A 27952-nucleotide genomic window follows, 5' to 3' on the forward strand; every position below is an offset into this window, starting at 1 on the left:
TATTAAATATTCTCAAGTTTTAAAAATGTGCTACAGGCATGCTCTTTTGCATTGATAGCTTGGACTGAATTATTGCAATTTAAATATTTTGATTCTCTCTTGATAAAAATTCCACGTTATTTTTTCGCACGCTTCTGAGTTTTGCAGATGTAAGTATCTGGAGTTCTTTATTACGTTTTGTTATGTGTAAAAAAAATTTTAACCAATATGAAAAACATCTGAAACATTTAGAGTTATTTTGGATTATTCGTGAATAAGGCGCGATATTACATCGCGTGATTAATACACAGCGACGTCAAATCTGATAAGGAACGATAATTATGTTAATAATAAAGATATATTTACATCCATTAAGTTTCTCTTTCTACATAATTTACAATTGCCAGCGTCTAAATGGCAGTGTTAACAACGCTTAAGTTTCATAGTGTCGTTTTTCATCGTATTTTCAAAATATCTCTTTTTAATATTACTTTTGTAATTTCTGTTTGTCCGGAAGTTTCATCCCCCTTTTAAGACGACGATGGTTGAAAAAAATGAATGACATTCTTTTTTTAAATTAGAACCTTTGCCAATTATAATTGGTAACTGTACATTAATATTCAACACAATGTACATAACATCGTAATTATATTACTCGCTAATTACAATTATTGTTAATAAACATATTCATTAACGGAATTCATCAGACGATTAAATAGGATGGACATGTACAAAGACAATGATTTTTTTTCTCATTTATAGTTTAGGGCTAAACACTCAAGTGATAAAAAGATCTCATCTCTCAATATTTCTTTTTGTTACAAACAATAGCGTTCCGCAGTTGGTATGCACGAAGGTTGTTCCGAAATTGTCAGATCGATGCGTTCGCAAATACGATACAATAATAATGCTTAATGAACGGCGGCTAACAAAGGGCGCTACAAAATAAATAAGGTTACATTTTCATTCTTAAAATTGAAGCGCGCAAATTACAAAACAAAGTGAAATAAGGTTTACGGAGTTGGGAAACGTCGTGGGAAAAATTACAGTTGTAATATAAGGCAATTATAATAATTAACAAAACTAATTACGGTGAAGGTAACATTGCAGTGACACTTAATGGTGATGGTGTACAATAAAAATGGTGGGATATATCAGCGCTTTCGCGAGAACCAAGTAGTCCCAGTTTTTGAATTTTTCTTTTCAGAAAAACTATTTGAGCTGGGTTGCCTTGTTCTGAGGTATGCGGTTACTAAAATTGTAAAAATACAAAAAAAAAGTAAACTTAATACATTTATGAAGAGGTAGTCATTCGTGTCGTTATACAATCGAATGGTAAAAAGGGGTATATGGGCGATTCGACTCTGAGGAATTACATACGTCGAAGCGAATGCAAATGATTAAAAAGAAAAAAAACTAATCGAAGCGCAACGCAATACAATTATGAACCGAGCGATATGAGAATTTTGGAACTTTTCAACAACATATTCTTTACAATATTTTATATTTTTCGTCACTTCTTCGTCGGTGTTGATAAACGGTTTATTAGGGAGCCCCCGCTCGTAAACTATAACAATGTCCATTAAAAATCTAGTTTGATCTATTCGTCCACTATTACATTTTTTTATCGTTTCCTTGACTTCTTCAATACGTCCACTAACATTACGGTAGGTACATTATTTGTAAAATGTGCTGGTAAAGTGAATATAGTAAAATAGTGTTTTCTTTCTTTTTATATATTTAAATTACAGTTCAGGTACTTTCGCTTCGTAAGTGGAAACAGACTGGTACGCGCGTCAAAGACTAAAAATCTGTACACGATTATTCTGCACTACGAAGGGGGGCTTCCTCTCTTCTATTTATCGCTTGATACTTTTGTGTGTGTGTGTGTGTTGTTTCTTTTTTTTGCTATTTTTGTTTCTTTTATGTCCTCTTGTCACGTTTGACCATCAAAATCTAGCGTTTGTGTGTAATAAAAACCGATGGCTTAGGTACCACAGGTGCGTCGTGAAACGACGACCTTCACAGCACTGAAGAATTTCTGACTAACGCCTAAAAAATAATATAATCTATAAGTGAAAAATAATTACGATCGATGTAGTAATAACTATCCTTAACGTTACAGTAAATATTTCTCATGTATGTTTAACAACTATAAGACAATATCGTTCTTATTTATATATTTATAATATATTTATATAGATTATTCAATAATTATTATTCATTATTTTAAACGCTAGATAATATATAGGACCACATAAACCTTGCTCCAATGATTCGTTTTTTTATTTCTTAAACAGAATCTTTATTTTATGGTACAATATACAGTAATAAAATATCGCAATCTGTGGGTTACTTCGCGTGTTTTTTCTTTTCCGCCACCTATGTTTGAAGAAAAAAAAATGGAAACGAATAATAAAAACGAGAAAAAAGATAGAAAATGACACGAAAATTAGTAAAGAACATAAGAAATTAGTCAAAGACACAAGTTAAGTAGCTAATTGATTTCTTTTACTTCGGTGTATGAGCAACAGAAATATATTTTATTTTTCTCAAGTAAACTATACACAAAAATATTCTGTAATTACATATTTAACATGATTTATACTATACAACGTAAATTGGAATGTGTTAACTAGTATTTACAAGTTTTATCATAATATAGCCCTGCTGAGTGCAAGCGTGACAAAAAAATGCAAATTTCTTTTTCCGTTTTCTCATCGTATTTCTGGTAGGAAGTTATTTTAACGATGCCCAGGTGGCCACTAACGGCAAGTTTTACAACGGTGTATGCACGCGTATATATGTATTCTTACACATATATGTTATATACATATCGCTTCATATCATTTTTGTTTTAATATGTAATGTGTATACATTTATCACATTGATTTCCTTTGTTTAATTCTGTCACTCTCAAGTATGCCCATTGAATCCCTTGCAGAAGCACGATTGGCCGCGATGTGTGTTGGTGTGTACGTGTGTTGTGTAGGTGTGCGAGTCGAAAGCTGTTCATTTTTCTTTATTCACCCTTCGAGAACACGCAGTAATAGGATATTTCGTTTAAGTGAGAGCAAGGCTTCAGTGGTATACGCTTAAAAATTAAGATTCGCTTCTCTAAGTATTAGAAAAATAGCTTTACTTATTTAGACAAAAGTTGCCTGCCCTTTGACCAATATTTTTTGTTTTAACCACCCTTTGTACTGTTTTCAAGGCATCTTGCTTACTATTTCCCTGCGCTTTTGAAGGTTTCATTAACCCACGTCGCAAGACATCGTGTTTTATTATATTCCCAGCCACACGGGCAATTTCGCTTAATATTTTCACCATTTTCGTAATCTTATTTCTTTTTTTATCTCCACGGATACATCTCTAAAACTTCAACATCGAATATAGAAAATATATGTCGTTATGCTTTATATATTTAGATATACACTTTTTTATAATTCACATACTATGTATATACGTAAAGTATGTACGTCTATGCTTGATTTTGTTTAATTTATTCAAACTCATTTTGCGTTTGCGTCGGTAGATTCGATCGACGAATGCCAGTGTCGCTGGCCCGTTTTTGGATTCACACTAGTCGACACAGTTCTCTCTGTCTTTTGTCACTCGCCAGCTTTCTCGGCCCAGCAACGGCTCGTACGTTCGACTTTTAGTTAGTTTTTGTTTGTTTATTTGCTTGCTTTTCATTGCGTAGATCTGCTCTCGTTCGGCGCCTTTGTTGGCTTCGGCGAGGGCGCGCGTGCAATCAGCTCGCGCAGACGAGGTCGGCGACGGCGCGAGGCTTATCCAGCAGTAGCAGTGGCGGCGGCGCGATCATCGTGTTCAGCCGTAGTGGTAGTAGCAGCAGCAGCCTCTTCGTCCTGCTGTTGTCGGCTTGTTCTTCATTTCCTTTTGGCGTGCAGCATCTCCATGAGTAGCGTCTGCGTAGGCGCGCCCCCGTTGCAATGCTTCTGGTACAGGTGATCCTCTCCCCTGCTCGCCACCACGTGGATCTCGGGTAATACTGCTAGCAGTTTGTTGAACTTGTCCTGCGGGGGAAGAAACGCGCGTACGTCAGACAGGGTTGCATCCGCTAGGGACGAGCACTCCTCGCAAAAGAAAGAAAAGAAAAAATCCACTCACCGGTATTGACGGGTAACACGTGAGCGTGTAGTCCAGAAGCGCCTGCTGGACCTGCTCGTGACCTTCCTGCACGTGCTTCTTGTTGACCAGTCCGCGAACGTCTGCGGATATTGTAGGGCGAATGCGATTAGACACCGATAACGCGCAAGCGTATATAGGGCATGATGGTGCACAAGCAAAGTGATTGGACTCTACTAACCGTGGTTGAGCAGCATCAGGAATTTCATGCAGATGTAGTCGGAGAGGTCGAACTTGAGCTCTTGGAGCTTGGTGGAAAGGTTGTTGAACAGATCCGCCAGGGACGGGACCCCGAGTAGGCCGAGGCAGAGGAGATCAAACTTTTGGCCGTTGTGTAGCGTCGTCTCGTCGGGCAGGTTATTGTGTAACCTCTGATGTAGGTGATCCAGCACCAACATGTCCGACCAGGAGTGTTGAAGAAGTTTCATTTGGTCATCAACCTGCGCAAGTAGAGAACAAGCATTCCGTTAGCCCACATTACTCTGGAGCCTGCGCTTGCTCTTTGCGAAAACTCGCGATTTTGCAACATCATCGCCTCGTAGATTCTCCCCTCGAGCGCGTGTGCGCTCGCATTTTATTTGTTAAACCCATTTTTCCTCCGCGGACGTCGCGCGAATGACCCGCGATGCGCGATTCGCATCGGAGCGTTTTGAATATTCAGAGCTCGTTGCCAAATCGATTTGACGATTCGCGTGAAAAATAACGACGTACGCTAATTGCAGAAGACTTTTTCCCCGCTCGCTCGCGCTCCTCTAAAATTTCCCACTTATCTAATATAAATGTAGGTCAAGCATAAAAATTCCTTTCGCAAAACCTCATCGCGCCAATCTCGCGTGGACAGCAAATATATGTCTCTTTATACATACGCGGATACGCCGCTGGCTCGCGCGCAGGCGCAAACTCTCAAACAAGATGGAGCTAGCCATTGTAGAGACAGAGAGAAAGAGAGTGAAAAAGAGACGGAGAGCGCGAAAATTCCCTTAAAAGAGGTATGCTAGAGCTCGCGATGCGCACGTGAGAAGAGCCGCGTGAGAAGAGCAAACGGCGCAAACGCGCGCAGAAGGAAGGAATACAAGCACTGTGTTGAACGGCGGGGATAACGCGGCGCAGCACGGGGAAAAATAATCGCGCCGTTAATTAAACGCTGTTTTGCAAGGGCCGAGAGGGGGGAGAGCGGAGCCAAAGGCGCAGAAGAGATCGCGCACGCGGAGAGGCTAAAGAAACGATTATTATATGGACCCGCTTTGGGGTAACTGCCGTAACCTAGAAACGTATCTTGTTATGACCTAGATATGAGGCGATGCTTGAAATCATTCAGCGATTGTGCAATGCCGCCGCCGCCGCGGTTACCTCACATCCCCGCCGCTCACGCCGCACGTACACTCAGCGAGAGCTAAGTGTAAGCTACACTCGCGCGCGCATGTGCGAGTCTGTGTGTAGAGAGCCTCACCAACACAGCGCCGCTGACACAGCCCAGCGGCAACAGCGGATTACTTATTGCCAGTGACTAACTCGCTTTATCCTGCGTCCCAGTATTTTTTTCTTCCTGCGCACTCTGGATTTTGAGCGAATCGAAGGAAAAGCGTCGCTCGCAAACTTCGTTTTATACTGGTCTCTCTCTCTCTCTCTCTCTCTCTCTCTCTCTCTCTCTCTCTCTCTCTCTCTCTCTCTCTCTCTCTCTGCCTGTGGCAAGCTCTTATTCCAGGAGCGCGGCGAACGCGAGCAAACTAATAACTTTTCACAGTTTCTTCACGGCTTTTAATTGCGGCTCGAATATGTGCGCGAGCGAGAAACTCGCGTACGTGCTGCGGTAGGCTCTTCTCGCGGCGCGCCTCCGCTACTCTCGTTGAGCGCAATAAATCTCCCGCGCTTTATCGATACCGATCCTGTACTTATCGAGAGTGAATTTTGCGTTTGCTCAATTTTGCAACGAGACATTCTTTTCTTTCGCGCCGGCGCGGCGGTGTGCGGGCACATTAACATACGCATAAGCAATCAACGCGCGCGAGGAGTCTTGACCCAATTTGTAAATGCGAGTAAATAATGTAGGCCTTCGATGGGCACGTGCGGCGCGCATACCTTGAGATCCTTGAAGAAGACCGAGTTCCGCGCCCAGTCGACCTGGGAGAAGAGGTTCTGGTCGAGCACCTTGCACATGAGCTCGAAAAGGTCGACCTCGCACTGGTTGTACGTCTGGTTCTGGAGGAGGCCGTAGAGGGAGGCCTGCCACTCGCGATCGTCGACCGACTGGACGAAGTCTCGGATCATGGGACTAGTTTTCATGGCGCCGGGCTGGCCGGCCTGCTGCGGGCCGCCGACCCCGCCGGCGTTCGCCTGCCCGCCGCTGGGCCCGTGGTGCTGGCCCGAGAGCCCGGGCTGGCCGTGGAGGTGGGACGCGTGGTGCTCGAAACCCGCCCCGAAGCCCTTGGGGCTGGGCGTCGTCGAGTTCGCCGGCCAGAGCTTGCTGCCGTCCAGAGGGTTGCCGCCGGGGCCGCCGTGCAGGTGGCCGCCGCCGCTGTTGCTCGTCGCCGAGGAGAGCGAGGCCTGCGTCGAGGGCGCTATCAGCTGGTGCTGTCCGCTCTGAAAATGACCTCGGTCGTCAGTGTTTGATGCTTTTTATGAGAGAGAGAGAGAGAGAGAGAGAGAGAGAGAGAGAGAGAGAGAGAGAGAGAGAGAGAGAGAGAGAGTTTCAATGCTCACCCCTGAGACGGAGCCGGCCTGCGTCGTGACGAGACCCGCCGCGACCGCCGCGGGCGAGGGCGACGAGTCCGGCGAGGAGGTCAGCGACGAGACCTGCGGGATCTGGATCTCCTGCTTGATGTGGAGGAAGGGCGTGACCGCGGCCGGGTAGCTGCTCGGGTCGCCCAGGGTGCCGCGTATCGTCTGCAGCGCCAGCTGTCGCTGCCTCATCATCTGCAGCTTCCGCGCCCGGTCGCGCTTGTACATCGGGCCGAACTTGTTCCTGCCGCCGCGCATCCTGTCGGCTCTCACCGCTGAAATCAGAATAAAAACACTGCGTTAGTTCGCTCTTTCCGGGATCTGAAAAAGTCACCCTCATTAGCTGTTCATTTTTATCTCCGGCAGGGAAAAATAGGTAGCGCACAGAGACGTTTCTAATCGTCCCATTACAATAGATGGTCGCTCATGCTACAAGTGCGTGCGAAGCGCGTCCAAAGTCGTTTTGAAAAGGTAAAAGTAAAGTAAAGCAGAAATGAAGATGCTTTCGATGGGGAGCGTCAATCAGGTCACTTTTCCAACGCAACGGATCGAGGGAGTATTCACGGTTTCGGGTTGTGCGAAGCAGCTGTGCCAAACAGATAGCCGGTTTTACGATTTTTTTTTTTTTGATAATTTATCGATTCAAAGAATCACGCAAGAAGGCGAAACACCGCGCTCTGGAGGTGAAAGAGTATAATAGCGGGCGGTAGAAAGTATACGGAGCACGTGGCATCGGGGGGCGCACAATAACGCAGCCTTGGCGGTCGCACGGCTGACTCTAAGGTCGCGATCGGCTGGAGGCGGAAGTCGATCTTGCGTTTTCTGAAATCAGCAGCAGCAGCAGCAGCGAAGCCCAGAGGAATCTCGAGAGGCACTTCCAAGCGATACCGCGAATCGCTCTCGGGAGGGATTTCGAAGAGCATTGAGGGGATGAAATTTCGCTGTCGAGCTGTTTACTTTGCGCGGCCGGTAAATAGGCTGCAGGCTAAACGAGAACACGCGGAGATCGCGAGCGTTCGTGTGTCTCTCGCTCTGCAGCTGCATTAATTAAAGAGGCCATTCATCAATGCCCCACGACCTTATGTACGCCGCGCGCGCACACACACACAGCAACGCGGCGAAGTAGGTGAATCGAAGCGGCGAACAAAGGCTGCACAGTCGCGCGGACTTGGCTCTCGCGCGCGCAATGCAACCGTATACATCACGAGAGAGAGAAAGAGAGAGAGAGAGAGAGAGAGAGAGAGAGAGAGAGAGAGACACTGCTGCGAGCGTGAATTTTCCGTATTTGCCGAAGAGCGGAGACCGCACGCCGCTCTGTTTATGTTTATGTCGAGCTGTCGGCGCGCGCGGTTCGCGCCTCTGCCCTCGCTATCTCTCTCTCTCTCTCTCTCTCTCTCTCTCTCTCTCTCTCTCTCTCTCTCTCCGTGCGCAGCGCATTACGAGAATACGTTAACGATATCGCCCGGCTGAACGCGGCTCCTGTGTGTCACGACGACGCGCTCTTCTGCTGCACGCCGGCCTCTCCTCTCGGGAGGGAGAGGGAGGGACAATAAAGGCCCCGGCCTCTCGAAAAATCGAGCGTGCATATAAACTTTCGAAATTTCACTGCGGGCTACGCTCGCTCGGGGGAGCCTATTTATGGCGGCCGTAATTTGGAAAGAGCAAGGAGCCGAGATTTCCCATGCAAGATTCGCGGCAGAACTTGCTGGATTTCTTTCCTCCGATTTTTTGAGGTCGACGCTACAACGACGGAGCCGTCTTAACCCACACGGAGGCAAACGCACACGTGCGCGCGGCCGCAAGGAGGACGGAGAGCGAAACGGAGCTCGTCGAAAGTGAAAGGAGGTTGACTGGAGTGGCTGTGTGTGAGTGTGTGCGTCTGTGTGTGTGTGTGTGTGCAGTCCAGCGAGCCTCTCCCCACCAGCGGCGGCGGTGCACCTAGAGACACGGCGCGGCGCGAGCTTTCGTGTTTTCCTCGGAACTTTTCGTGGCGCTTGCTCGAGCGACGCGCCGCGACCCAGTTGCGGAAACTCGACAATCTTGAAAATACTCGGCGCGCGAGGCGAGCGAAAAGCGCGCAGGCCGATAGAAAATTATCTAGTTTTATCTCGATCGCGCGGAGTTTAACGACCCGTCGCTCATGCCAAAGAAGCCCGGAGCGCCAGATAGATCTCCAGCCTAATCGAACGATCCCGCCCGCGAGCTTCTTATCCGCGCGTTACGACCGAGCGTTTCTATATTTGTCCCACACACCCATGTGCCGCCGTCTGTCCCTTTCTCCGCCGTTCTCCTGCATGGCGACACGTGCGCGCGCGCGATTCAGGCTGCGCGAATTACGCGCGCGCGGCCGTAACTCGCCTTTTCTTCGATCCCGATCGCGCTGAAATCTTATCGCCGCCGTCGCGTATGCTAATAAACAGCGAAAACGATGTGTAATAAGACGGCGGCGCAATTATGCAAGATTCGCCTTCATTGAGTGTCCCGATGTGCTAATTACTTTCATAAGCGCTCTTGGTAAGCAGTCGCCGCCTTCGACAACAATAAACAAGCGCTCGAGTGAGAGCTCTGAAATTTAATACGCACAATTAGCCGTCGAAAATAAAAGCGGCATTGCCTCGCGGAATCACGCGCGCGGATAACTGCTCGCTCACGCCGACGCCGACGCGAGCGGGAGAGAGGGAGCGAACAATGAGCGCATTACCGCATCGCCGGGGAAAATTGGTATAATATCGAAAGTAATTTCCAGCCGCGTCATTATGTGCGCGCCGGGCTATCGGTTGCCGGTGCCGGCAGGGCCCGCGCCGCATCTGGATGAAAATTCCTGATACACATTGCCGCCGAGCGAGCTTTTCGCACGTCGCGCGCATAATAGTCAATCCCGCGCTGCACAGGCGGCGCAGGAATGAGGAGTACTTATACGCCTATTTATATCGGGGAGAAAGAATGCCTCGTAAAGATACGCGTCGACGAAACTTTCAATGGATATGCGCAACAGTACACGCCGGTACCGCGCAGCTAATGCTGGCCAAAAAAAAAGAGCCGCCAAGGAAACGGCCGCGCGAACGAGCGAGGACAATTTTGCGCCGGTTGTCACGAGCCGGCGAAATTATTGGATCGATTATTCGGTGAAACCAGGCAGCGCGCACTGTCCACGTGCGAGCCTTTATCCGCCTCTCTTTCATCCGCGGCGATTGCCTGCGCAGGACGATTTTTCCGTTCGCATAATCGATTCGCATTAAAATGCAATTGATTTCACGCTTGATTTACAGTTCGCAACGAGGCGATAATACTTTCCAAACTGACGCGGCGACTCTTGCTCCATCGCGTCGTGAGATTCCAACGACCGCCGGGCAAAAATCCTTAAGGGGCATATGTGCAGTATACTCGGTCTACGATGAAATTTATACTTTCCACGAATTATGTAAGAAAGATGAATTATGGATAGCGATTGCCGAACAATAGGAAGAAAGAGAGCGGCCGAGTAAACTTGACTCTCGAAGGACCTGATCGACTGCGTTGTTGATCGTTACGCGCAAAAGGTGTCGAAGCAGCGATGCACCCGAAGGAGGGACAACGGCAGCGGAAACGCGCTCGTCGCCTTAATTAATTGGACAAGAAGATAACGAGAGATAACGAGTGGGGGAGGGAGCGCGGAAGCAGGAAGTCTCGCTCGATTTCGACTGAGCTTCGTCGCTGCGTCGTGTGTGATAGCTCGGATCGCCGTAATTAATAGTAGGCGTAGTTTTACGGCTGCCGCAGATAATCGCGCCGAGCATCAGCCGCGCTTTTTCGAGCTTCAAAGCGGCGATCGTAAAGTTGCCGCGATTATGCGCATTATTTTCTAATGAAACCCGCGAATTGTCGAGAGAGAGAAAGAGGACCGCCGTCGGCAGCGGCAGCGATTAGAGCAGATCGACGCAACAATAAAGATGCCGACTCCCAGATAAAATGTATATACATTAGACTCTATGTGATATGTGATGCGCGCGACGTTTGAATAACGACCGGATTAACCACTTGCAAATAAACGACCGAGCGCTCTCGTATATAATACACAATATGCGACACGGACGAAGTATGCGGGAAAAGTTGGCATCGTCCGCCGACACGATTTCAGCGCTTTTCTTTAATAAGGCCAGCGGTGCCCTATTCTCTTCAGCGCGCGCAAGTAAAGCAGGTCAACGACGCGCCGGGAAAGAAAATTTGGCGCGAGCCGCGGAAAACTTCGGGGAGAGCATAGCGAGCGATGCTCGCGTATAGATTCGGCGATAATGAATCGCGCCTCTGTTTTTCGAGACACCGGATACCCGGGGAAAACAAGGTCGAAAAACGCACAGACGAAAAAGAGGCAACAACTTGCTCAAAGACAGCTATACGGCGTTTCCGCCCGGCAAAAAACCGCAACGCAATTTATTTACCTACGAACGGCCTCCGATAGCTGAGCCCCCCAGGCGCGGAAATGCATAAAACATGGGGGCCCGAAGGAGCGAAGAGAAGCGGCTGCGAAAGAAGAAGGCGAAAAAAAGGTTCAGCAGCGGCAGCTCGGGGGCGACGAGACGATATTCGCTTCTTCCCACGCGCGCAGCTACACTGCTGCAGCAGTACGACTAACCGATTTTTCAGCCGCGCCGACTTCTCCAAACACACCCGATCGCCATATCCAAAGTGACTGTAATAACTTCTCGCGCTTTTGTTCTCGCTTCGTCGCGGACCTTTTTCTCTCTCGCTCACTCTGCTCGCGCGTAAAAATTCGACGCGACGCCGCAGCGCGCGCATTATAGTCTAATTTCCGGCTTCGCCGCACACGTATACACACACACGCGCGCGAATTCGCGAGAAAGGAGAGCTCGAGAACGCGGCTTTTTATTGCTACGTGTGCGAGCGCGCGCAGGGCTGCGTTGTATCGGGACTTTCGGAGAGTGTGAGAAAACGATAGCGAGCGAGACATGCGGGAACACGACGATTTTACACCGGGCTTTCGGCTCGCGAGCGGGCACGAGTAAATAAAATTACGCGGCCGGGCATTTCGAAATGACCGGGGTAATTTTTCTTTAATGCACCACTGCGGCCGCTCTGTGTGTGTGTGTGTGTGTGTGTGTGTGTGTGTGTACGCGGACACACACGCACGAGCCTTTCAAACGTTTGATCCTTTATGCTCGGCGATTATTATTATCTAAATTTGACATCTGGCTATAAAAACGTCCCACACTCTTGTGTGCGCGCGGCGCGGCGTTCGTCGCCTGCTCTCGTCACGTATACGGTTCGAGGGAAAAAATGCTCGCGCACACATACCCTGACTTTCAATTTTCCAATCTTGGCCGCGGCTTTACGCAATTTTTCCATTAAGGCGATGCTCCGGGCGCGCAGACGAATTTCTGTTTATACGCGCGCCGAGACTGCGTATGCCGCGCGTGTGTGTGAGTTGCCGCATCGAAGAGCCGAGCGCGACGAGCTCGTTATCGCGATTCAATTTGTCTAGATCGGCGATTGATCTAATTCAATCTTATTAAGACGTGTTTCGCGATCCGGCCGTCTCTCTATTGTGTGCCGCCCGACTGTATAATAATAGCGTCGAGTTTGCCGCTGTGCGCATTTCGCCACGTGCGTCAAGAATACTTATTCAGAGACACGGCATTAGCGCAATTTCTATAATTCGGAGCCGTAATTGCAGCGCGGACTATAGATAAGGCGGCCGTTTACAGTTGACACACGAGCTCAATTCTTTCTCCGCTTTCGCTCGCTCGACTCAGCCAAAAAACGAGGTGAGGAGGCACGGAGATTCGAAAAGCGAAAAAGAGCACGGCCTCTCATCTTTCGCTTCGTGCTCATCGGCGGCTAATTCGATTAAAGATCACCAATGCGCGAGTATCGCATGTCCTCCTCGAAGCGCGCGCGATTTCATATTTCGTGGGCGAGCTTCCTCTGCGGCGCGCGTAAGCTTCGGCCAGTGTCGCGTTTCTCGCGCGCGCGCGCGCGGCGCCCAAAAGTGAAAACGGCCCGTCGAAAATCGCCGCGCGCGTTGCGAAAGGCCCCGAGAAATTTCGTTCGGCCCGCCATCGATTACGTGTCCGCGCGAGTGGGCTCTTTTTCAACCGCGAGAGACTCTCGACGTGAGCGGCCTGCCTTATTATAACACACACACATACACACAGGCGTACGTAGTACGGACTTGGGCTGCGTTTCTTCACCGGAATTTTTGTAATATTATCAGACGTTTTCTTCCTCGGATCCGGCCGATTGTCATCGGTGCGCGGAGCGGCGAAGAAAATGAAACGTGAAATTTATGCGCGTCGTGCGTGCGGGGTAATGGAAGAGCGCGCGGCTCTCTCGTGTGGTTTTGTTTGAGGACGAGAAAGTCGCGTAAATAAAGGCGCTGGAGAAAAAGAATCACGCGAGAGACGCGCCGCGGTCAGGGAGAAGAGACCGCGAAGCATGACGTAACGCTTCGGCTCTCTCGCTCGAAGACGACGCGCCTGCTCGGCCAGCGGCTCTTGGAAACAAAAAGCGCCGACCCAGTTATCGCTCGCGCTCCAGCCGAATCAGCCCTTCGCCGCTAAAAATACGCGTTCGCGAGATGGAGAGAGAAAAGGGCGTGGAGCAGGGAGAAGATCGAGGGCACACGCACACAATGCGCGCGTATACAACATCGGAGTCGACGGAGAAGCGACGACGCCGGCGACAATTCAAGAAAGCCGTCATCAGACATACGAAAGGAGAAGCTGGTCGAACGGGAGTGAGCGAGCGGGAGATTACACAATTGCCCGCGCCGCCACCTCGGCCTAACCTTTCTCCCTCCTTCTCCCACCCGTGTATCCAGCAGTGTACACAGACCGACTGGAGACACACGCACACGCGGAGAGCACGGGAGAAACGTGCGCGGGGAGAGTGAATGAGAGGCAGAGAGGCGTATAGAGGGTATAGCTGCACACCGCACGGAGGCGCGAGCGAGAGCTCTGGGGGCTCTTGCAACATAATACAATAATTATGAAATTCGTGAGTTTCCAAACAGACACGCCGCTGGGAGGTAACTAGCTTTCTGCGAGCCTTCTTCGATTCAGCCTTTTCTCGCCTCTTCTCCTAGCTTACAATTACAGCCGAATATCCGCGCTCAAACTCGGTCAAGGTGAGTCGCGATTAATTTGTTATTTACCCGACGCACATTTTTACCGATGGCCAACCAGCGAAAAATTACACGCTCCGAATTATGCGCGCTCCACTTGCCGCATTATACGGGAAATTTAAAATACCCGATTTATAATTAGTCCGGCATGAATTATTTATAAACCGCTATCGAGAATTAGGAATGCCGCGAGCCAACGACTGCCGCCAAATTCACTCGGATACACTCTCGTGCCGATCACTTTTTTTTCAATCTTCAATTCGAGAAAGGTGCTGTCGGAGCTGAATTGTTGATTCGAGCGCAAAAAGCGTGCGGAGACGATTAATTCGTCATCGTCGTCTCGATAGCAGAGCGCGCAAAAATAGAGTTACAATATACTCGCTCGCTTATCAGCGTCCTCGTCTGCGAATGCATAAGCGCTCGGTCATGAATAGAGCGCGAACACATTTTTTTCTACCCGCGGCTGTCTGTTCGACTTAGCGGTTGAAATGCTGGAACGGAGATTTATATCTGGATCTTAATTGATAGCTCGCAATTAAATGCTTTTCCGTTAATCGCCGTTCGGTCGACAAAAAAAGATCTATTCGACGAGAGGAAAGTCTTATTAGTTTCTTCGGCTTAAACGATTCCCCATAAATCACCTTATCCGCGTTGAGCGCATAATACGCCGGCTGGCGTCCGCGTGCAGCTTCGATCCATTGTTGTGCGGAGAGCCGACTCGAGTCGACGCGACCAGCAGTAAAAATCTTGTGTCGAGCACGTGTTCCGCCGCTGTGCTAAAAAGTCGGTACGTGACAAAAGTGAGGATTTTCGAAAAAGCGTTTTCGTTTTTGACCTCCTGTTTTCCATCTCGCGCGGGCATGTTATTCCGCGCGCTACACGATCGACGCTTTTCCGCGCTGGTAAACAGTGGGTAAAACACGTACTCACACACGTATTCCGCGATATGATCCAGTGTAGTCGAGCTCGATAACGGACTGATTATGCACGGCGATCAAGACCGAGGCAACGAGGCAGACCGAAAATTTGAAAATCGAAAGCCAAACATTCCTCCGCTGCATTTATAGTCACACACACACACACACACACACACACACACACACACACACACACACACACACACACACAGAGGGCAAGAAATCGTGACGTGCTTTTCCCCGTTATCAGCGGAATAGCGAGCATAGAGCGACGTGAAATCTGTCTCGAGGCTAAAATCCAGTGGCCGAGCTGTACGTGTGCGCATGTGTCGCACGCGGCCGATTTCGAAGTTGCCCCGCGCGCTCTTTCTCTTTTATTACGCAGGCGGCCGAGACTGAGCAGCGCAGACCAGCCGCTGCTGTCCGATTACCAAATAGGCATTTCCAAATTGCGCGCGGAGCCCGAGACCCGGGAAAATTCGTGGGGCGACCCGAGAGGCTGCATCGATAGCGTCGGGCCCATAAAAAGATAAATTATCGCGCGAGCACGTCTCTCTCTCTCTCTCTCTCTCTCTCTCTCTCTCTTTGAGCGGCCTGCATGAATTACGGATAATGCTCTCTATCCGCATTGTCTTTTGCGTCGCGGGCGGCGACTCGTTTTCGGCTCGACCCGCGCGCTGAAATCGGAAAATCCTGTCGCAACGGACCAGCGAGTTTCGACAGGCCGTGTGATGGAGCGCAACGCTGCCTTTTTCTGTGCTGCAGCCGCGAATCTGTGTGTACACAAAGCGTCGGCGCTCGGTAAAAAGCTCGTAATGAGTGGCAGTCTTTTGTCGATCGAGGGGGGCCTTTCACAATTATTTACGAAACGATTATGAGCGCAGGGAAAACGCGCGTGTATGGCTATTTCATTCAAGATCCCAGCGAGAAAAGCGCAGCGATCGTCCCGTCGACGTCGTCGCAGTCGAAGCGCTGCGTGTGATGCAAGATCGGCGGCGACACGCTCGCGGTACACACACACACACACACACACACACACACACAGACTACACGGAGAGTAGCAGCGGCGGCGGCTGTTGCGAAAGGGGCCGTTTCGAGATTCGCTTAATCGCCGGGCCTTGGGGGCCTAGACCCACTTACTCGGATTGCAGCGAGTGGACGAGTAGAGCCTAGTCGGCTGTCGCCGCTCTGTGTAACCCTCCGTCCGAGCGCCCGCGGTGAGGCGATTTATTCGCGATGCGGCGCAGGGGACGAGCGGCAAATTGAGTTTGCCGTACTCTGCGCTGATGCCGCCGCCAGGATGAGTCGGCTCGCGCGCGGCTTTTGGAGAAAAATTTTCGGGGAAAAGTAGGTCGGAAATTTCGGTGGCGCAACCACGCGCGCGCTCGGACTTTCTAGTGTATTTATAGCCGGTTCGCATACACGCGGACAAACGAGCGCGTATTCACTGAAATTAAGTGTCGAAACGCGCTTCCCAAATTTTTCTCCGCGCCATACGTGCTTCTGCGGAGCCTTTATTCCCACGTGCGATTACTGGCTCGAAAATGATTTTACACGTACTCGAGCGCCAGCCGCGATCAGCGCTCGCTACCCGCTGAAAATTCGAACTTAACAAGCCGAGCGTTTCTGGGTCAGCAGGGACGTGCCCGCGCGAAAATAACGCGGAACGACTGTAGCAACGAAGAAAAATCCAGTGTGCTCCTCATCGCTGCGAGTGGGGAGCTGAGAGAGGCCTTTGAACGCGATGTGTGTACGCGTATCCATGCCGCTGCTGCTTTTCGCGGCCGATATACCCGAGAGAGCGCGCGGGAGTTGCTCTTCTAATTTTGAAGCGCCTAGTTTGCCGGTGCGCGACCAGTCGCGACTCAGTTTTGTCATCCTCGTGGGAATCTCTTCGATTCGCGCGGATCTTTCGCGAACGGCCGCGCGACAAATACGCCTCGAGTCGAATATTATTGCGCTAAGCAGCTATCGGATGCGCTTTATCGCACATTTATTTTAGTATTTTAACCTTGCGATTATCTATTGTCAAGACAATAATACGCACGACAGATAACGTCGCGGACTCTTGCACTACTTCATTTTCGTATTTCGCCTTCGCTATTCATATGTATTCGAATATGCGCATACGTTCGTTTCAAACAACTTATTTCGTAATCGTTACCGCGGGAGCGTGTATAAGCGCTTATTTTCGGAGAGTTGAGAGTATCGGCGTTTTTCGTGTTTGTTTTTTTATTTACGGCGGCGTTTTAACCACGCTGATAGCGCCGCTTTTTTCCTTCAGCGAATTCTGAGCATTATGAGTCACCGATTATAGCCAATTATTTCAGTTTAAAATAATTAACGCTTTTAAAGCATTCCTATTCGCATTTTTTCCACTGCCGAGTCACTCCACGCAGTCCTTATCTCCCTTTTTCCATCCAGCACTTCCGGTGTTCGCAATTTATTAAAAACAAACAAACTATTCAAAAGTACTTAACGTAAACAACGGAACTAAAATTTCACAATCAGGTATATTACGTATGCACACAGCAGCGCCGCTCGCTCGCGAAAAGTGCATCGGCGCCGCCGGGCGCGAAAAATGAAGCGAGGAGAGCGCTTCACGCCGGCGCATGTGAAGCACTCCGCGCACTCGCTAAGCGCGTTTTATCGTTTCATTCAGTAGCCGGCGCAGCAGCTACGCGCGGCCTCCTTTTTTCTCATTCGGTTTCGCTCGACTTTTCGTCCTGCCCATTCTCTCACGCCGTTTAATTTTCGCGTGTATTATACATCCCCACCGGCCGCGTCACTGCTTTGGGAGGGTCAATTTTCGTTTTTCGCCTGCACGTTTTAATTTTAACGATGATGATGATTCGAGAGCCGTATATGAGCGAGTCGAGCAAATTGCCGCGATGTGACGTCATGGCGCGTAATACTTATATTAGCGGCCTGACTTCACGGGGAAACCATACGGCGCTCGATAATTTCCGATTATGCGAGTGTTAATAATAATAAAAATATCGGCCGATGCGGTTTGCCGCCGAAACGTGCGGGCGAACGCGCCTCGGGTTTAATCAGCGCTTAAAAAATTCAAAAACATTCCGACGAAACGCAGCGCAACTGAACAAATGAAGCCTCGCTTCTGCCGACCCGATAACCCACATTCGCGCAAAGCTTCCTATACAATACAACGCTGCGTGGATCGGTCCGGCTGCGAAAAAAAACGCGGCGCAGCGGCTCTCCTTTACATAATCGTCCGCGCGCCGGCTTCCAGCGCCGCGAGCGCAGATTACATTCTCGCGCGCTTTCGCTCTTGATCCGCTCCGCGAGGGAGCGGGAGAAGCGCAGGCGCGAGCAGAAAACGAAAGTCTCTCCGCGGCGTACACACGCAGGCAGCGGCGTTTTCGATTTCGGGCGCGGTCGCGTGTACGCCACATAGGCACTGGCGCGCGAAATTTATGCGATCTCGATGACGCCGCTCTCTCTCTCTCTCTCTCTCTCTCTCTCTCTCTCTCTCTCTCTCTCTTTCTCTCTCCCTCGTTGCGAAATCCTCTCGCCGGCGGATTATTCGGGGATGTGTGTGTGCGCCTCTGTCTCTCTCGATCTCGGCATGTGTATATCTGAGCGCAGCTCTCTGATTATCGCGTGTAATATTCTTATTTACGTTTCGAGCTGATAAGCTGCGTTTATTATCATTGACCTACATTCGGCGCGCGTCCTATATAGCTCGAGCGAGCGCCCGCACGCGCTTGTATCGAGCGAGCTCTCGATAAAGCGAATTCAGCAGTGGAGTCGCCGATACCGAATCAATAACACACACGCGCGCAGACGTACATTGCAGGCGAGATTAAACATTTAAAAGAGCAAAGGCGAAATAGACGCGAAGAGAAGATCGAGGCTGCGCAGCCGCTGCACGTCGTCGGCCGATTAGCAAATCTAATCTGGAGCGGACTACTGGAGCTATGCGAGAGCCCCCCGCGAGAGAGCGAGAGCTCGGCATCTGCAGTGCGCGTGCATTTTCGCTCTTGACCTCCATATTAGAAACGGCGGCGGCCATGTGGCCTGGAAATTACAACGGCGGAAACGACGACGAGACGACATCGTGCGAATTTCCGTATCCCTCGAGTTCGGAAGAGCGATATTCAAACGCACAGTTGTGCAAGAGACCGAAAAAAAAACCATCGACGAACTCGTAAAAGAATTGCGAGCCCTTGCGAGTCTGCCCTGGTAGAAATGTCAACGGTTCAATGGCTTAGCAATGGCTTATTTAACCAATAACGCCAATGAACCGCTTAGAAAACCGCTAAATAACCGCTTACTGTAATAGAAGCTTATGTACAGCTCCTTGCAGTTAATTTGCTTAAATTCAGTTGACTAGCCATACGTATACAATTGTCAGATTAAAGCTTTTATTAATAAATATAAATTTACCTATATGGTTGATAATCACCAGCTAAATGAATAAATTTAATTTTATTAATATTTCAATTTTTTACATATAATATAGTCCTATTCTACTATCTGAACAAGGTTTGTATGATACGCATGATGATGATACTTCATTTCACTTGACCGGACCAAGTCATCTGTTATTTCATAATGTCATGCTGTCTGATTCAATAAGATAAATATAAATTGTTTGTATTAGCAAACTAAATAGTTCAAAATGCCTTGTTCAACAAGACTAAACTAAAAAAGAACCCATTCAAACATTCATTGTGTTTTTGAGTACATAAGATAAGAATTTCACATTTTTCTTGGCATCGGTGATTTTTGACCAAAATCTCAAATCAGTCAATTAAAGTAATAATACAATAAAGATTGCTTGAACTTATTAATCAGCTCTTGGCATTTTCAAAAAGAGTGCACATCAATAATCTTTATTGTGTTAGTACTTTAATTGACTGATTTTGTGAAATTCTTATCTTATGTACTCGAAACCACAATGAATATTTGAATGGGTTCTTTTTTAGTTTAGTCTTGTTGAACAAGGCATTTTGCACTATTTAGTTTGCTGATACAAAGTACAAACAATTTCTATTTATTTCATTTGATCAGACAGCATGACATTATGAAATAACAGTTCATGACTTGGTACGGTCAAGTGAAATGAAGTATCATCATCATGCGTATCATACAAACCTTGTTCAGATAGTAGAATAGGACTATAGTAAATGTAAAAAATTGAAATATTAATAAAATTAAATTGATTCATTTAGCTGGTGATTATCCTAACCTGGTAACCTCAAATTAACCTCCGGCAGACATCTTGGAAACTTAGCGGTTCCTAAGCCACATTTTTTTGTTAATTTTCTACCGGGTGTATTACAATGTAGAGATGAAATAACGAAATTTCCTCTCGCCATCGCGGCACTCGCGGCAGAAACGCATAATTTCCGATTTCCGCGAAAAGGATGGAAAACGCGCGGATAGATCCGCTCGTCAATGGGACGAGACGGCGGCGGCGGGAAGGAGAGAGAAACCGATGGATCATGATTTTCTCATAAAAGCCAGCCCGTCCTTGGGCGGTCTCGCGCGCGCACAGGCGCTTTACTTTTCACGACCTTGAGACGGCGCGTCCTTGACACGAAAAACTCTATGTACGTGTGTACGCGCGCGCGCATTTTACTCGTCCGAGATAAAACTTCGGCATTATACGCGTGTGGCGGAATCGGCTTTTGAATTCCTGATGCGCCGAGTAGTCGAGTTGCGCGCTTTTTTGCGCTTTTTTCCACTTTCCTTCCGACGACCCTCCTCTCCTTTGTGAATTAAACCGGAGCTTTCCGTCTGCTGAAACGTGAACGATACGCACGAGACGCCGTAAATCAGCGGAATGGTGGTGAATTCAGACATCAAGCCCGCAGGAGCGAGAGCCGTATCGGTGGCCAGCATCGGAAATTAATAACATCCACACGTAACTCATTCGAAACCCAATTTACGAGCGTATAAGTATTTACGCAAACGCGCGCGAGCGTCTCGCGAGTCAACGTACCGGCACAAATATACGAGCTCGCTCGCATTTTTTTCTTTCGGCTCCAGCTGATGCAAATGCTTTTCGGTAATAGACGCGGCAGCCGAAAGAGATAAAAAAGAGGCAAGGCGATCGAGATAACGGCCGACTCCGCTCCGGCTTCTTGCATTTTCGATCAGTCGGCCCGATAAGACCGCGCACAAGCTAGCCACCGGACTGTATACGCGCTTTTATCGCGGTGACATAACTCCACCACCGAGTTACCAGCTCCTGTACGGTTTCTCGAGGCATTAGCCTGTCGCCGCTGAATTTTCGTTCACGGAGCACAGCTCGGCTGCTGTTGCTGCTGCTGACGTCAGCACGTGGGCCGAGAGATGGACGCGAGCGAGAGAAAGGAGCGGACTTTTTTCGGCTGGTTGTGGGTCTAGCTAGAGAGAGGATCACATCAGAGGGGGGCGCGCTATAGCGTTGGAAAACACGATTTTTCACCTGTTATTTTGGCTTTGGAAACCGCGTTCAACGATATTGCGCTGCTCTGCGTCGTCTACGAAAACACGATAATTTTAAGCACGACCGCGTGACGAATTCTTTTATTTGCGCGCTGTAGTACTATTTCCGAGCGGGTAAACACGCGTTTAATATAAGGACATCGCGGTGATTAAATAATTACAGCGGATCGCAATCGTAATCGAGTTTTGTTTGTTTACGGGCTACGGCATAATTGTCGTTAGGATTTATAAGCTGCTTTGCTGCTTTTCTCCAGCCCGTTAGCACGCAAACTATTTTACGAGGGCACTTTACTACTTTTTCGCGTTCGACTTTTCAAGTAACACGTGATGCACTTTTATACAGCGCAGAGAGAGAGAGAGAGAGAGAGAGAGAGAGAGAGAGAGAGAGCTCGGCAGAACAAAATAATTCGGACAGTTGAGAGCCGCGCTCCGGAAAATCGTCGCTGGAAGAGAAAAACAAGTCGACTTTACGTCCGCCAGATATCACGAGTCTGTTTATCGGCGCGGGCACATTCGGCACTCCCGAAGCTCTCTTGAACTTTACTTCTCAGACTTGCTCGCCAAAGTTGATGGTTTTTATCTACGAAAATAGCGTAGGGCAATGCACGTGCATCGCCGAGTGCGACGAGTTCCCTTAACACACACACACACACACGCACACACACACACACACACACACATACACACAAACACTGTACAAAGTGTTCCAGTTCATTCCGATTCGGCGACCGTTTGTTGTGCCACGCGACACGCTGTAAATTGCAACGCGACACCGCGATAATATTTTTCCGTGCGTCATCGCACATCGCACATACACACGCATGCACATCATCAGCGACGACGCCGGCGTCGAGCAATTACCGCACTCGAAATTTTCAGTGCGCGATAAGAGCCACAGTTTTATCGATTCCCGCGAGCCAGTGCAGCCGATCGAAATGACGCGAAACAGCGGGCGATTCGGTAATCGGCGCACACCGGCATGTAACGAAATTCGGCTGTGGCAAACGAGGCTGGGAGTTTAACACTTGAAATCGGGGAATTACAACACGCGCTCGGTGAGCGCGAGCGAGCGGCGAACCGGTTTCCCCGAATCAACAAAAACGCGCCAGCAGGCTCTCGCGCGCGCGCACTTTCGACACACGCACTTTTCGAGAGCGCCCAAACCTAACCTCAAAGACACAGATTCGCGCTATACGGGAGAAGAGAAAATCGGTACCAACCTTCGAGCTTCATGCCGACCTCGAGGCACTTCTGGAACCTGCAGAAGGGGCACCTCTTCCTCTGGGTCTTGTCGATGTGACAACTACGCTCGGCTACGCACGTGTAAACCTTCTTGTTTTGCACAGTCCGCTTGAAGAAGCCCTTGCAGGACTCGCAGGTGAGCAGGCCGTAGTGGTAGCCGGAAACCTTGTCTCCGCACACGGGACAAAGTTCCTCGATCACGTCTTTGGTGTCGGGGAAGTCCGAGGGCCCCGGTATCGAGCCCGTTACTACGCCAACGCCGACCTGCCCACCGAGACTGGGGTGGCACATGCTGCTCGGCACTCCCGAGTTCTGGCTCTGGCCGTTCGAGCCCGTCGAGTTGTTGTTATTGTGATTGTTGTTGTTGTTGTTGTTGTTGTTGTTGTTCGAATTGCTCGAGCCGTTGGAGGGCTGACTGCTGTTAGGGCCATAGGGCCCGTTCTCGAGGCCGGTCGAGGTGCCGCAGGCTCCGGGCTGCCCGTTGCCGGCGCCGTTGTTGTTGTTGTTGTTATTGTTGTTGTTGTTGTTGTTGGCGCCTCCGCCCCCGCCGCCACCTGTCGGCGAGTAGAGACACGTGTAAACCTTTTTGCTGCTGCAGGGCGGGTTGTTGCGCTTGAAGAAGCCCTTACAGGACTCGCAGGTGAGCAGGCCGAGCTGGTAGGAGCCTGACATTTTGTCGCCGCACATGGGGCAGCGCTCTTCGAGGCTCGTGGCGTCGAAGAACGCGGCCTCGAAGCCGGACATGCTCGAGGCGCTGCTCGCCTGGCTGGACTGGCCGCCCTGCGAGTTGCTCTGCGAGAGCTGGCTGTTGTGCTGCTGCTGGGACTGCTGGGGGTGGCACATGTTCGAGGCGGGACTCTGGGCGCAGTTGCCGTAGGGCGAGGGACTGTACTGGTGGGACTGCTGCTGCTGCTGCTGCTGCTGCTGCTGTTGTTGCTGCTGCTGCTGCTGTTGGGACTGCTGGGGCGCGCTGCCGACGCCCTGGGGACTGCTCTGGGGGCTCAGGTGGAACGGCGACATGTTCAGGGATATAAGGCCCGAATGCTGCTCCATCTCCAATAACATATCAGCCGGCTCTGGGGGTAGCTCGACACTTCGAGGAGGATCCGATGCACATGCAGGCGCGATGCAACTCTGAGTTCGATCGAGCTCTCCTCTCACTCTCCCTCTATCTCTCAGCGAAACTCGGCGATCGACGGGATCTGCTACAATAACACGTCACTGACACGAACACGAGCAGGCGAGGCGGAGTGCGTCCGAAGCATATTAGCTCGGCTCGAACTCACTGCGAGGATCACACATGCACTCTCGGCGAGCTGAGAATCTGCTTAGAATCCAGAATCCGGCGCGCGAAGCACTTGTCGCGATGGCGGCCCGAGGTCTCACACGTCGCACAGTATAGCGAGCCCGCCCGCGAGTCACTGGACGTGGTGGCGGAACGCGAGGGGGCCGGACCGGGAGAGCGCGCTGCACAAGAGAAATAATTTTTCTTCTCGCACTGCGGAAGTCAACTGTGCTGTGTGTTCTGCGAAGACGGCAGGCGCGCACTGCTCCGTGGAAGCTCGGTCGAAGAGAACTGCCTCACTGCGAGCGTGTGTGTACGCTGTTGCAACGTGAGCGCGCGATTCAAGAATGACGCCGACTCGACGGCACGACGTTCGGCGTGCCACTAGCAGCCGCTCGTTGTCTTCCTCGCTTCCTGAAGGGCTCGGCAGCGCTCGCTCGCTCTCTCTCTCTCTCTCTTCTCTCTCTCTCTCTCTCTCTCTCCTCCTCTCTCGCTCTCGCTCTCGGCGCCGCGTCCCCACCCTTCCTTCCTTCCGTCCTTATCTCCCTCCTCCGCTCGGTCTCTCTCGCACTCTCGCCGCTGCCACCGCCGCGGCACGTTCTCTTTCGTTCGTTCGTTCGTTCGGCGCGCGCGCGAGCTGTGCTCCACTTTGAGCCGACGACTGCACCGACGCGCGGCTGCTCTTTCAGCAGTGCGGGCACTCCACGTCCCACCGACAGCGGCGGCCAATGCGCGATTTTCCGCGAAAACTCGGGGCTGCGTTCTATCGACACGGGGCGCGCGCGCGAGAGCGACTGCACGACGCGGTATACAAACACACTGTACGGCGCGGCGCGCGCGGCATAAGTGAAAGTGATTCAGCAGCGGCGCATGCCACTAGCCGCACCAGGTGCTGCGCCGCCGAGAGCGAGCGAGACGTCGGTGCCGCGAGAGACCAAGACGGAGAGAGACGGAGCGAGAGAGAGAGCGGGGGGAGCGAGGGTGGAGGTTTCGCAGCAGAGCGCCGAGCGAGAGAGAGAGAGAGAGAGAGAGAGAGAGAGACCGGCGGAGGGGGGATGGGGAGCCGCCGCCGGGGAGGGGGACGCCGGCGGCTGCCTCGACGGTGGGGTTGACCTACTTACGGAACCAGGTCTATGTCGGCCGTAGAAGTATTGTCCGCGCGCGCGCCAGCGAGTGTAGGGAGTCCGCGCGTGTGTGTGTATCTATCGCTGAGAGCGTGTGGGTTCAGTCGTAATACGCTTATGTGCCGAAGGTGCTTCGACTGGGTCATCATCGCGATGACGCCGACGACGGAGATTTTTTTCATTTCGGAGCGGAGCTGGTCGACGGATTTTGACGGTGTAACTGTTACGCAAAAGTTTCAGTGTACGATTCGCGCGCGATCCCCTGTACATCGATCGATACGCCCGGGCGGAGGGGGTTTTCAGAGTTTTAATTTTCTCCGAGCGAGGTGTGGCGCGCTCCGATGATATTATTTCTAATTAGGCTTCGCGTACATCGATCGCATTTTTTCTATCTCGCTCGCGAGCGTTCGGGTTATTAATAAGCTCTCCGCGCTGGTTTTTCTCTCGCGACGGCGACAAAGCGCGCTGCACAAAAGTCGGATAATCTATGAAAAATTGATGCGATAACCATTGCGAATTAATACACTCGCCGCGCCCGCTCTATCGAAGCGAAAACGCGCTCGGTCGAGGGGGGGATTATTTTTGGACCACAACAAACAAACAGGGCAAAATAAAGCGCGCACGGGAGCGAGGAGCTTACCTAACCGCTCTTGCGACACTTGACCATCTTTCGCAGCGCATATAATCACCGCAACGCATACACGCGATGGTTTCATCGGGGGCGCTTTTATCGGAATTCGATAAACGCCGAGGATTCGTCAAATCAACAGGTGATGCGACTCGAGAGGCGCGCGTATCGAAAAATGCCTGCTATGCTTCGACCCCGATACATGTCTCGAAATGTGGGTCACCGATAACGGCCTCCGATTTTCCCGCGAATCGTCGCGCGCATTTTATTAGACGAATGTCAAAACGCAAATACAATTTTAAAAACGCGGCCTTCGGAGCGAAAATTGAGGGTATAGAGTTCCATAAGCGCGTGAATTTTACAACTCGCACTTCCTCCGACGAGCCGCACGCGCGCTTAGTTGCGCAATATCTAAACAACGCGTCGCGGCGAATTTTGACATTGACTCGCGCGGAATTCCTCCTCGGCGTTGCGCCGCTCTCCCTCAAAGGAAAATTTACTAACCGGTCGAGAGGACGAAGAAGATAAGGGACGGTCTCGTTTTGAAGGGCGTGTAAACGAAGGGTCGAGAGCTTTTGGCTGCGTCATGTTTGCCGGTGCACACAATGAGAACACCCTCGGCGAGACTAATGCCTCTGTGCAGCATCGTGCCCGGGGGTTCGCCTTTTCACAATGCGAATCGGAGTGAAACGCAGAGTCCTACGCGAGCCGGGAGGATTTGTTTAAACTTTGTCGATGGTGAGCGTCGTTAAAGTTGAATCAGGATAGACTCGTGTGACATTGATGCGCGCAGTTCGATCGCGAGGTATAGACAATGTGTGCATTGAAAAAGGCGTCGGGAGAGTTGCGAGAGTTGCGAGAGGTTCGAAAGGAGGCCAAGACTCTGGAGACGAGCGATAATCTCCGGCGAATACGTGGAAAACGGAGAAAATCTCGCGCTTATCGCTAGTTTCACTTCCGATCGCGATTCATCTAATTCGGAAATTGAGCACTTATGCCCATCAAGCTTTACTAGCTATACTAGTGATACGGTGTCGCACAAACAGCCTAAATCGATCTTATGCGAGCATTACCGAATCTAGCGTATAGGACAATGGACGAACTCGCCGATCGGAACAGACGGCACGTAATTGGTGGGCCTGACGTAAGCGATGCGGAACGCGTTCACGCCAGCCGTCCGTAAGCTTTTTCGCGTCGGACCTCGATCAATTCTCAGTCGGAACAGGTGGCAATCGCTAAGAGAAACGCCGCGGTCCAATAGAACACTCCACATCCGATAGCCAATAAGTTTACGGACTCGGCGATAATGCACACATTCATGCGCCGAGAAAGTTTCGAGTATGCTGTAACGCATTACCGCGGGAGTATAGGTGTATCATTATACAGTATACAGACAGTGCCGCGCGAGAGACTTTGAAAACGTCTTTAGTGCAGCGCGCGAGAGCCGCAGCCTGTGTGTTTGTTTGTGTATGTGCACTCATTATAAACGACCCACTCCGGCAAGGTTACCGCGCGAGAGACCCATACCCATATCTAACTTGCAGCGATATATAAATCCGCCCGCCCCCTGGCTTTATAAACTTGAATCGGCGTACCGCGATCATCTCGCCCATGGCTGTTTACGCCCGTTGCATTCATTTTTAGGGACGCTGAATTATTCAGTTCTCTAGTTCTGCGGCAACTCTCAACTGTGAGCTATTTTGTCAGCGATAGATTATAAAGTTTTCATGTACGTTTCTGCGATGCGAGCGCGCGGGAGTGCGAATTACGCGATCGATGATACCTCAGAACCTGCAAGTTCTACGTAAACAATCGTCGTTTCAAAGAAGGCCCGCACGATGAAGAACGAGACGCCAAATTTTATTGACCGACTGGTTTTGCAAGAACACCTCGTTTTCGACAGTTTCACCGCCGTATAGCGAACGCTATCTTCGCGTGACGAAAGCACGTGTCGCCATCGGCCACTAATAGGCCAATGTCACGCAGCGTGTCTACCCCGAAAAAAAATCGTGGGAAATCGGACAGCTTGCAGAGAGCTTCCCTCGAAAAAGAAAAATAAAAGAACGGGAGAGACAAAAACACACGAGGAGCGCAGAGTGAGAGAGAAAAAAGAGTATGTAGTCGAGTGGCGGCGGCGAGTTACACACGGAGCTCGCTCGCGCCACACGAGAAAAGCAATCTCGAGACCTTCGATAAGTAGGTCGAAGCGTGAGCGAGCGAGAGAGAGAGAGAGAGAGAGAGAGAGAGAGAGAGAGAGAGAGCGATGAAAAATCCCTCGCGCTGTACCCCATCGCGTCCTCGTAGTCCGTTTTCGCGGTCTCTCTCTCTCTC

At 50.3% G+C, this 27952-nt stretch overlaps 1 protein-coding gene across 1 annotated transcript; it reads right to left on the reverse strand.

Annotated features, from left to right (window-relative positions):
- Positions 1-321: 321 nt before the first annotated feature.
- LOC100115727 (nuclear hormone receptor FTZ-F1) lies at positions 322-27871 on the reverse strand. Its single transcript, XM_016988623.3, has 6 exons — positions 22563-27871; positions 6829-7121; positions 6208-6708; positions 4310-4568; positions 4111-4211; positions 322-4016 (listed from the first exon to the last, which is right to left on the reverse strand). Exons 1-6 carry the CDS (start codon positions 23647-23649, stop codon positions 3870-3872), a joined length of 2388 nt encoding a protein of 795 aa, XP_016844112.2. The 5' UTR covers positions 23650-27871; the 3' UTR covers positions 322-3869.
- Positions 27872-27952: the final 81 nt, after the last annotated feature.

Source organism: Nasonia vitripennis, chromosome 1 (assembly GCF_009193385.2).
Source record: "Nasonia vitripennis strain AsymCx chromosome 1, Nvit_psr_1.1, whole genome shotgun sequence".
In the NCBI taxonomy this organism is placed as follows: Eukaryota; Metazoa; Arthropoda; class Insecta; order Hymenoptera; family Pteromalidae; genus Nasonia; species Nasonia vitripennis.

Excerpts from the sequence above, each read along its gene's own strand:
- LOC100115727 (XM_016988623.3), bottom strand. The coding sequence starts at position 23,649 with ATGTTATTGGAGATGGAGCAGCATTCGGGCCTTATATCCCTGAACATG. Across the intron at positions 7,122-22,562 it reads GGTCGGCATGAAGCTCGAAG|CGGTGAGAGCCGACAGGATG; the intron begins GTTGGTACCGAT and ends TTCTGATTTCAG. Across the intron at positions 4,212-4,309 it reads CCTGATGCTGCTCAACCACG|ACGTTCGCGGACTGGTCAAC; the intron begins GTTAGTAGAGTC and ends CAATATCCGCAG.